Here is a 12,049-nt window from a genome sequence, read left to right as displayed (position 1 = left end):
GCTAGGCGACAGGTTTATTTAGCCAGAGGGGAAGCAGATAAGGAAAGATTTGCCAATGTTCTGCGCCGTGAGGACCAAAGACTCGAGGTATTTCGTGTTGCAAGACAGTGTAGGAGAGAGAATAGTGATGTTGTAGGAGAGAAATGTGTTCGCATGGATGATGGTACGCTTGCATTAAATGAGGATGCAAAGAAAGAGGTCTGGAGATGCCACTATGATAGATTGCTTAATAAAGAGAATGAATGGGAGAAAGAGAGCCTGCCGTATGTCGACCCAATAGAGGGACCAGCTATCCGAGTTGATAGTACCAGGGTAGATAAAGCAATTAAGAGTATGAAGACCGGGAAAGCCCCCGGCCCATCAGGAATCACTGCAGAGATGCTCAAAATATCTGGCAGTGTTGGCTATAGCCTAGTCACCCGTATTACGAACCAGGTGATACACGAAGGAGTCATACCCAATGACTGGTGTAGCAGCATCATAGTCAACTGCTACAAAGGTAAAGGTGACGCTTTAGATACAAATAATTACAGAGGCATCAAGCTGTTAGATTAGGTTATGAAAGTTACAGAGAGGGTCATAGCCCAACTAATTAGGGAGCGAATCAATTTAGACGAGATGCAGTTTGGGTTCGTGCCAGGTAAAAGCACTACTGATGCCTTATTTCTAGTGAGACAGTTGCAGGAGAAATACCTAGCTAAGGATAAACCTCTGTACCTGGCTTTCGTTGATATGGAGAAAGCCTTTGACAGGGTCCCCCGATCCCTTATCTGGTGGTCAATGAGGAAACTTGGGATAGAAGAATGGTTAGTGAGAGCTGTGCGAGCCATGTACAGAGATGCTGCCAGTAAGGTGAGGGTTGGAAATGAGTACAGCAATGAATTCCGGGTAGAGGTAGGGGTCCACCAAGGTTCCGTCCTCAGCCCCCTCTTATTTATCATAGTCCTCCAGGCAATCACAGAGGAGTTCAAGACAGGTTGCCCCTGGGAGCTCCTCTATGCTGATGACCTTGCCCTAATTGCGGAGTCACTATCAGAACTAGAGGAGAAGTTTCAGGTGTGGAAGCAAGGTCTAGAATTGAAGGGCCTTAGAGTCAACCTAGCTAAAACCAAAATCCTAATAAGTAGGAAGGTAGATAAAACACAAACCCCTTCAGGTAGATGACCCTGCTCAGTATGTAGAAAAGGAGTAGGTAGTAACTCTATAAGATGTACCCGGTGCAAGCTATGGACACATAAGAGGTGCAGCAACATCAAAGGCAGGTTAACTAGCAAGTTAGTTTTTGTTTGTGGCAGATGTTCAGGTGCAATAAAGACTGTAAACAAACAGGAAACAACTTCTATCTCATTCCAGGGTGAAAAACTAGAGGTAGTCGATAGCTTCCGCTATCTGGGCGACCAAGTTAGTAGTGGGGGTGGGTGCGCTGAAAGTGTAGCTGCTAGAATAAGAATAGCCTGGGCAAAGTTTAGAGAGCTCTTACCCCTGCTGGAGACAAAGGGACTCTCACTCAGAGTAAAAGGCAGACTGTATGACGCATGCGTACGAACAGCCATGCTACATGGCAGTGAAACATGGGCTGTAACTGCTGAGGACATACGTAAGCTCGCAAGGAATGAAGCCAGTATGCTCCGTTGGATGTGTAATGTCAATGTGAATACCCGTCAGAGTGTAAGTATCTTGAGAGAAAAGCTGAACATTAGAAGCATCAGTAGTGGTGTGCAAGAGAGACGATTGCGCTGGTATGGACATGTGGTGAGAATGGATGAGGATAGCTGCCTGAAAAAGTGCCACACCCTAACAGTTGAGGGAACCCGTGGAAGAGGTAGGCCCAGGAAGACCTGGGCTGAGGTGGTGAGGCAAGACCTTCGTACATTGGGCCTCACCGAGGCGATGACTACTGACCAAGACCTTTGGAAATGTGCTGTGCGTGAGAAGACCCGGCAAGCCAAGTAAGATCGTTGCCAGTGCCCCTGGACTGGTTCTTGTGTGGGTGGCACATGAGATGCACCATTTTGAGCGTGGCCGTTGCCAGTACCGCCTGACTGGCTCCCGTAGGATTTTCGAGCGAGATCGTTGCCAGTGCCCCTGGACTGGCTTGTGCGGGTGGCACATAAAAGACACCATTTCGAGCGTGGCCGTTTTCGTGCGGGTGACACGTAAAAGCACCCACTACACTCTCTGAGTGGTTGGCGTTAGGAAGGGCATCCAGCTGTAGAAACTCTGCCAAATTAGACTGGATCCTGGTGTTGCCATCCGGTTTCACCAGTCCTCAGTCAAATCGTCCGACCCATGCTAGCATGGAAAGCGGACGTTAAACGATGATGATGATGATGATGATGATGATGATACATTATATTGTCTTTGAGCTTTTGTAGTTCAATAGTAGTTCATGTATAAATTGGTAGGAAAAATAAGGATGCATGAGAGTTGAGAGTTTTGTTAGGTTTAAAAAAAGGGTTAAAAGTTTGTGTTAAGCAGGAAATGTGGTGTCAAAACAGGAAGTGTGTGTAAGGGGAGACAAGTGTTTTTAGTTAGAGTTATGAACTCTTTTATATATATATATATATATATATATATATATATATATATCGTCAGTGAATCATATATCCGAAAAAGAAGCACAATCTAAAGGATAGAGCAGTAATGTATTTAGATGCAGTTAAATATATGTCCAGTCATAGTGTGACCAATGGTTTCACATCCATAAAGCACTTGGTTTTATAGACAACTCATCAGACTCTAATGACGAGTTGACTATAAAGCTAAGCATTTTATGGATGTGTAACCATTGGTCACTCTGTAACCAGACATATATTTAACGGCATATATATATATATATATATATATATATATATTTGCTGGATAATGCCAATGAATGGGATCAGTGGCCTTTGTTCACATAACTGGATTTTATGTTCTTGTAAGTGACATCTGCCAATCTCATGAAACATGTTTATTATATAAAAATATTGATTATGATTCCTCATTCTACTGTATCTAGAGTTATGAAAACTGTTTAACCATGTCAGAGATAAGAGTTGAGCATATAACTGTTTTAATACATCCATACCCCTTGGTGACATGTGCCTTTTGGTATATTGGATACGTGTATATATATATATATATATATATATATATATATATATATATATATATATATCTATATATATATATGTATATATATATATAATTGACAGTACAAAGCTATCTTCAGCCGCAAAAGACACTACACACTGAATCGTGGCAAGGTATGGACGGTTTTCGGAGTACCGAGGAAATTATGTGTAAATGGAGAATTCTACGAGGTATAGTACAATGCAAAATACCAAAAGGAACTGCACCTCTTATATCGCACCTCTCTTCCTCCTTTAACGCCGATGTGAGATAATTTCTTGGGAGAGAAATACTTTTGCGGCTGAAGATAGCTTTGTATTGTCAATTATACACTGATATAAAGCTTGAAACACGTGTACCGCAGAATCCTTTGTGTTTTTGTTGTTATTTTTTGCATTTACAATTTATTCTTTCACCTCAACCACGAGCTGGCATACACAGGTGCTTACAATTGTCAAGTATTGCCTCTAACTTTTACTTTATATATATATATATATATATATATATATATATAATTATGTGTATTTCTTCTATCTTAATGAATAAAAATTCTTCTGATAGAATAAATGGGTTAATAGAAACCAATGTAGCAAAGAACACAAAATAACTGTGGTTAGCTCCTGTTTTTAAGGCAGGAACTCCTTGAAATTTTGGGTATTTGAGTATATTTAAGAATTTAAGGATTGGAGAAAACGCATGTTATAATTGCATACTTTATTCCTACATATGTTTCAAAGGATTACAACCTGTGTGATCCATAGGGATCTTTGATATTAAAATTGTAACCTTCTCATTAGGGAAAGCATGGGAATCATCTTAAACGTAAGACATTATGACAAGCACACAGAGTGAAGCCACTTGGCGCAAATTGACCTTGAACCCAGCTGTGCATGCACACTTAGTTTTAACATTCTAGCTCACTTCTGCTGTTTACAGCAGTGCTTTGAAGGAAGGTGTGTAGTGTGTAACCATCGCATTGACCACGAAAGTGAAAGTTGTTGTGGAGATACGTGCTCAGAGGTCTATGCAAGTTGCAGAAAGTGTATGGAAAGGTGTGTATGGAAAGGTGTGTATGAGCCGTATACAAGTGGTTCAGATATTTCCAAGATGGACGAAAATATTTTGATAGTGACGAACGTTCTTGGAGACCCACAACTAGCAGTTCAGTCGATTATCACTGAAGATTTGGGTATGAAACACGTGTCTGCCAAGTTTGTGCCAAAACTGGCTTCAGTTGACCAAAAAGAGACTCAGGTTTCAGTTGCACAAGATCTCCTTGACTCTGTTGAAAATGATGAAAACTTTGCATAGGCCTCTGAGCAGGTTTTGCCGAGCTTTTGGCAAAATTTGATGCAGATTCTCTGCTAACTTTCTCTGTCATGGTCAATGTGACAATCACACACTACACGCCTTCCTTCCAAGCACTGCTGTAAACAGCAGAAGTGCGCTAGAATGTTAAAACTTCATGTGCATGCACAGCAGAGTTCAAGGTTAATGTGTGACCAGCTGCTTCACTCTCAATGGTTTAGCTTCCTTACTATAGCAACAGTCCGGATACTTATTGATCAGACCATATATATATATATATATATATATATATATATATATATATATATATATAAATGAGGCCACTAGGTGGACTACTAATGTGCTAGAAGAAGATCACATGTCATGTGTCTACTAAGACTGAATAATTCTCAAAGGGAATTCAGTGAAGCAACAAAAACGTAAAGCGAGCAAGACCAGTGAAAATTACACAAAAAATACAATTATCTGCAAACATGTTTCGAAATTAACATTTTCTTACCGAAAATATCTGTTTCTCATCAGTACAGATCGTTGGATAGATTTAATTTAGAGAATCGCATACTAAGTTGTACGCCACAAGGAAAGCACATGTATACAGTTCTCATAAATTATACTTTCTACGGTAAAATTCAAAAGTCCTTGTTTTTGTGTGCTAAATCCGGAAATTTATTTATATATATTCTTATACAATAATCCTTGAGTTCTCAGATATTTTTCTGAATCCCCCTGATTCTTTTAATGTGCTAGTTACCTGGTATTAAATTGATATTAATTAATATCCAATTTTTTACCCTATTGTTTAATTTATATATATATATATAAATATAATATACAGATATAGGGCAGGGAATCGTCAATTAGTAATAAAATTAATAATTAACAATTTTGCCAAGTAGTTCAGTATGAAAAAACCTTTATCGGTAAAACCATTTATAATCATAAATATACAGGGATTAGCATGAGTTGCTTCTCCAACATACTGAGAATTTAGAAATAGCAGTCAAAGAGAAAAAATTTGTAGTTTGGAATCAGTAGTTCTTTGACTGCTATTTCTAAATTCTCAGTATGTTGGAGAAGCAACTCATGCTAATCCCTGTATATTTATGATTATATATATATATATATATATATATATATATATATATATATGCACACAAACACACACACACGCATATAAATAAGTATATTTGTATATTATCTCACCATTGACAGACAATAAGCGTTTGGGTTGAAATCTGAACCTAATGCAATGGCCATTCCTGTATTTATCATTTTAACAACATTTGGTGGTTTCAGTCGTAATATGTAAGCTGTAGTGGGTAAAATGACTCCAACAGAACCAGCTTTTGCCATCGCTTGCATACCTTCATCAGAAATTTCTTCAAGATGGCTTATGGCAAGAGCACCAAGCTGAGCTCCCATCTATAGAAGAAGAAGAATCAAAATATTTGAAATCACAGAATAATGTGTCCAATAAGGAAAATATCAAAATTATAAAAATATACAGAAGTTAGTTTAGGACAAAGCTAACATTATACATTTATGTACTTCTATATAGAATCTCTGTAGATAAATACTTTTAAGTTCCCATAACTTAACAGTTTAGCAAAAGAAATCAGTAGAACAAGTATTGGGCTTAAAAAATAAGCCCTTGTTTCAGTTTGTTCAATTAAAGTGGTGCCCCAGCAAGGCCACAGCCCAATGACTGAAACAAACAAAAAAATAAAAGATAACATGCACACACACATTTAATCGAGGTCAGATTAGTCTTTCATTAATCAAGCTTTCAATACAATAAGTACCTGTAATATACTGGTTTCAGTTACATTAATTAAATATCACAACAAGTGTTAATCTGAAAGGTATCAATTAATAGAAAGCCCAATATTTTTCTTTATCTTATTCCAGAGTCTGTTTAAAAGTTTCCTTGGTAGTGGAAATGGAAATGTGAAACAAATCTGAAGCATTTATTGAATAAGTTACAATACAGTGAAGTTATCTAGATGTTTCTCTAGCATACAAAACATTGTCCAAAGGCTGATAAATGTTTTCCTTAACGTTGCTTTTGAGTAATAATTATGGTAAGTCAATTTTAAAATGTCCCTGACCTCAGCTCCTTTAAGTGGGTTAAGTTCATCTCCATGGAAATTAATTGCAAGTCCACATTTTTGACCAGCTTCTAAGATGGCTCTAGATTGGTTGATATCAAATACAAACTTTTCACAGAAGACATCAATGTTGTCAACATGTAGTTTCCTTGAATCCATTAGTTCTTTAACACGAACAAGTTGATTATTTATTACATCATACGTTGCTTCTTCGGCAGTTTTATCTCTAAAATAAAAAAACAAAAATTATTTTTATTAAATTTGATAAAAAAATCTTTAACTTTACTGTCATACAATCATTTTTCTGCACTGGCTTGTATGAGATAAGTTTTTCAACACTGAATATTTGCATTTGTTGGGGGATTCATTATTACAGCAGCATGTATGTTTCAATGTTAACCACTCAACTATGAAGAAGGAATGATGCCTGTTTGACAGCTATATAGACAGAGGCAAGTAAAGTTGCATAACTTTCCCAGGTGTACAATACAAAGATAAAAGAAATTGTGTTTGAGATCTGGACCCTATGGTCAGGAGATGATCATCTTCATATCACAGACTTTGTATCTCACATTTTTATTTAAATATACCTTAGTAAATACAGGGTGTTCAAAAGGTCTCTCCACAGTAAGTATTTTATTGCAAAATAAATATTTATAAGATGGTGTAAGACTACAAAAGAATATATCAAACTTTACAAGACTTTAAAATACTTTATGTGAGGTATTGAAAGAGTCATCCTTCATTTTCAATGCATAAGTTGACTCTTCTCCACATGTTTTGAAATACATCTTGCAGAGTCAGGATGTAAAAAAATTCACTGCAGAGAGACTTTTTGAACAACCTATATATCTGTTTACATCATATAATGTTAGAAATAATCTTTAAAATTTGAAAAGTCATTGGTAGATGGTATCTGATAGGTGTAGTGACCAGTCATGCTATATATACATTTTTAAAATAACAAAAATAACATAATTTTGTTTCTATGGTGTTGTCCCTGAGAGAAGAAACCTGTTCATGACAATGTTTTGCTATTCTAATCATGGGGCAGAGGTGAGATACGTTATTTTACAGAAAATTTATTTGCTTAGTTATAAATATTTATTGGTACTCTATACTTTATTGCATTTTTTCCATCTCTTTATTTTGGGGTTTTGGATCCCATCATTATTGGCTTTACCATTTTTGGATTGATAAAATATAAAGGGTAAAGGGTAAAGACCCCCTTCAGATATAAATGACCATGGGATTGCACCTAGAAAGTAACCCTTTGAGGTCCAATGGCTGTTTATGAGAGACCAGCAGTTGCCCATGCATACCAGCCTCTCCACACCAATGATGTTATCCAGGGGAAAGTTAAAGGTCAATACAGCTTGGCACCAGTGATGTTGCAACCCATTTCTACAGCTGAGTGGACTGGAGCAACGTGAAATAAAGTGTCTTGCTCAATAACGCAACACACAACCCAGTCCAGGAATCAAACTTAGTACCTCATGATTGTGAGCTCGACACTCTAACTACTGAGCCATGCACCTAAAATATGTAGCATTACTAACTTAGAAGTAAATGCGGTTGATGGTAATATTGCTCTCTTCAACAATTGTTATTATGCATATAATAATTTATTCTCTTTACCCCAAATATTTGTATCAATTATTTAGAGATTTAGTGCTTATTTTAATAACCCTGGGGAGATAATTGGCAAATTTACATTTAAACACAGAAATATAAGTCATCAAATTGAATACCATAGTATATCTGATTCAATTTTGATTTACTTATATTAACAGACTGTCATACCTTTGTTTGAAACGCCATTTGGGAAGAGTGTGTCATAACTGCCATAGAACCAGTTTTGTAGGAGAGAAGTGCCACTAATTGAATTAACTACAGTATGTTACTAGTACTTATTTTTTGGCCTCAAAAGAAGTTAAATTCAGCTCAAATAAGATTAAATGCTAAAAAAAGGAGGAATGAAATTAAATGTTCTAATATATTTTATTTGGCACCTTATTATTTTACCCAACATACTATTCTTCACAAGGGACAATATTGACAAATTTAACATCACTGAAAGAAGTCATGTGACATTGCTATTTTTGAGAAGAGAGAAAGCCTTGTTAGTAAAAGTTAAATGATTGAAAGAATGTTTTAAAATATCTACCACATCATCTTAAGTTTTACCCAATAATTTAATTTTTCCACAGCACCCAACAAGTTACATAAAAAAAAAGACCATAGAGGATTTCAGATATTTAGTGATCTAGTGATTGATGTTAATTTAAAAATATATCAGCTAAGAAAAAGGTACACTTTTTTACTTTGGTACTGCATGAGCTCCACAAAAAGTGCTTGATATATCAATAGGGACCTCTTTCTTGGCTCTCTCTATCACTGTAAGCATCTTGACTTCGGTATTTGTGTTTAAACCATAGCCTGACTTGCACTCCACCAATGTCGTCCCAGCCTGTAACATCTGCCACAGTCTCTCCTTTAAACTTTCAAGTAGTTCATCTTCTGAAGCTTTCTGAGTATGTTCCACAGTGAAGTGGATGCCTCCACCAGCTTGGTGTACTTCCATGTAACTAGCACCAGACAACTAAAAAGGAAAGTACCACATTACCACATGAAAAAAAAAAAATGTAAAACAATATTCTAGTTTCATAGTCAAGAGTTTGTTAGTCATTTGTTTGGGCTTTTAATGATCTAGAACTGTGATTTGGCAATTGGTTACAGATTGTGGTTTTAAATCAATAAAAAAAAGCAGAATGATCTGCCATCTGTTTTAAGCATTTAGATAAACAGAGGTACATTGAATCAGTAAGTGTATTGCCTAAAACAGAACATCTGCTATTGATTTGAACTCAAGATCAATGGTTGTTTAACACTTTAATTACATTGTCATTGCTTTTAACAAATGTGTGTATTTACAGTGTGGGTACTGAAAAGTTTCTGGCTTTAAGGGTATAATAAAAGGCCTAGTTGGAGGCCCAACCTTCTGAGTACTTTTACAGGGCTTAGAAAAACTGAAGGACCACTACAATAAGTGTGTGAATCTGAGAGGGAAATATGTTGAATAAAATCATAATTAATCCCCCTGTATTTTCTTTTACCCAAAGCCAGGAATTTTTCAGCACTCTCTCAAACATATGAACATACTTCCTCCCTGCCCATCTGTCCAAACATATAAATAGTGCATTAGATAGAGCTTCACAACAATCTCTAGTTCACCACATAAACAGTACATCAAACAGAAATTTAGTTCATGTTTCTGGATTACCTATGCGAACTGTTCAAATAATTTTTAAAAAAACTTTTATCTCTAATCTACCTATGTTAACTGTTTCTGAGAGGATGACTTACTTCTAATGCCCTCCTCTTTAACTGTTCAGACAATTTTTTACATTTTTATTGTAATTTATCTAGGTTATTTCCAAATTGCAGTTCGTCCATGTTATCTGTTTATCAAATTGTTATTTATGTCCTATATCTAATCTTCCTACATTAACAGTATGTTTAGTTTTCATGTGAAGATATTAAATGTTAAGAAAGAGATGAAAACAGTTCTGTTGAAGTATATTTTAAATGTTACCTTCATAGCAAATTCATGAACCCTGTCCCCAGCCCACACTGGGTGTGTGTGCGCATCTACAAAACCTGAAAGAAAAGAAACAAGCAAATGATAAAGCAAGGATCATTTTCCTCTGAAATAATAAATTAATAAATACTTTAATTGAAAATAATATTTTTAATCCTTTTGGAGCTGATAAAATAGAGTACCAATTAAGTATTGGAGTTGATGTGATCAACTATACCCACTCGCTGAAAAATTGCTGGCCTTACATAAAATACTTAGTGGCATTTCTTTGTTTTTTGTTCCAAGTTTAAATCTTGTCAAGATCAGCTTTGCCATTCATCCTTTTGGGGTCATTAAAATAAGAGACCTTCGAGCTGTGGGATTGACATAACTGACTTACTCCTCCTCTAAAAATGGCTGGCCTTGTTCCATAATTTGAAACTATTATTATTATCAAGGCAGTAAGCTGGCAGAATCATTAGCATGCTGGACAAAATGCTTAGTGGCATTTCATCTTACTTCACATTCTGACTTCAAATTCCACCGTGGTCAACATTGCCTTTCATCCGTTCAGGGTTGATCAAATATACATCAGCTGAGCTCTGAGGGTCGATGTAATCAACTTAACCCCTCCCCACCAATTTCAGGCCTTGTGTCTATAGTACAAAGGATTATTATTATTATTATTATTATTATTATCATTTATTATTATTATTAAGGTGGTGAACTGGCAGAATCATTAGTACGCCGGGTGAAATGCTTAACAGTATTTCTTCTGTCTTTTTGCTCTGAGTTCAAATTCTGCCAAGGTTGACTTTGCCTTTCATCCTTTCGGGGTCGATAAAATAAGTACCAGTTGCGTACTGGGGTCAATCTAATTGACTGGCCCGGTCCCCCCAAAATGTCAGGCCTTGTGCCTAGAGTAGAAAAGAATCATTTGCATGTTGGGTGAAATACTTAATGGTATTTCACCTGTTGCTATGTTTTGAGTTCAAATTCTGCCGAGGTTGACTTTGCCTTTCGTCCTTTTGGGACCAATAAATTAAGTACCAGTGAAACACTGGGGACAATGTAATTGACTATCCCCCTCCCCACAAATTTCAGACTTTGTGCCAATAGTTAAAAGGATTATTATTATTATTAAGGTGGTGAGCTAGCAGAATCATTAGCATGCTGGACAAGATACTTAGCAACATTTCATCTGTCTTTATGTTCTGAGTTCAAATTCCACTGAGGTTGACTTTGCCTTTCATCTTTTCAGGGTTGATGAAATAAGTACCAGTTACATACTGGAGTTGATATAATTGACTAGTTTCTCCCCCAAAATTTCAGGTCTTGTGCCTATAGTAGAAAGGATTATTATTATTATTATTATTGAATATTGGAAGTACAGTAAACTTTAAGAGTATTCTTAATGAAATCAATGTTAGAGTATCTAAGGATACAAGCGCTTTTGGAAAACTTTCCCATTATTTGTGGGATGAACATGATGTCAGTTTGAAAACTAAATCTTATATTTTGAGCACACTTGTATAGGGCAGAAACATGAACTACCTACTACAGACATATAAAGAAACTTGAATCTTTTCACGTGTTATCTGCACAACATCTGCAACATGAAATGGCAAGATAAGATATTAAAAGTCAAAATTTTAGAAAACTGTGCTATCTCTAGTATCACAAGCATACTGCTAAGAATTCGGTGCAGATGAGTAGGACATGTTTGGATGAAAGACAATTGCATTCTGAAAATTCTTTTGTATGGTCAACAAGCAGAAAGATACTGCAGTAAAGGAAAGATCCATCCTTAGGTGTAAGGATGAGTTGAAGTAATCACTAAAATCTCTACAGCTTAATGTAACATCTTGAGAAAGTTATTGCCTACATTGACATGCACGGTGTAAAATGTGTCATGATGCATCAAAACAATTTGAGTTGA

At 36.2% G+C, this 12,049-nt stretch overlaps 1 protein-coding gene across 3 annotated transcripts in view; it reads right to left on the bottom strand.

The window, feature by feature from the left end:
- LOC106879280 (putative imidazolonepropionase) overlaps positions 1-12,049 on the bottom strand; it is a 32,633-nt gene that overhangs the window by 7,926 nt on the left and 12,658 nt on the right. For all 3 annotated transcript variants that reach the window (XM_014928776.3, XM_052968601.2, XM_089354704.1), the window contains exons 3-6: positions 10,126-10,190; positions 8,855-9,132; positions 6,531-6,756; positions 5,626-5,844 (exon numbers count right to left, since the gene is read on the bottom strand). In XM_014928776.3, the coding sequence (XP_014784262.1) occupies positions 5,626-5,844; positions 6,531-6,756; positions 8,855-9,132; positions 10,126-10,190 (788 nt within the window). The remainder of the gene's footprint in view (positions 1-5,625; positions 5,845-6,530; positions 6,757-8,854; positions 9,133-10,125; positions 10,191-12,049) is intronic.

The sequence above is a fragment of the Octopus bimaculoides genome, chromosome 1, assembly GCF_046866305.1.
Source record: "Octopus bimaculoides isolate indiv1 chromosome 1, ASM4686630v1, whole genome shotgun sequence".
Taxonomy (NCBI): Eukaryota; Metazoa; Mollusca; class Cephalopoda; order Octopoda; family Octopodidae; genus Octopus; species Octopus bimaculoides.
The sequence above is the reverse complement of the archived record's forward strand: the minus strand, read 5'-3'. Positions and strand labels throughout refer to the sequence as shown.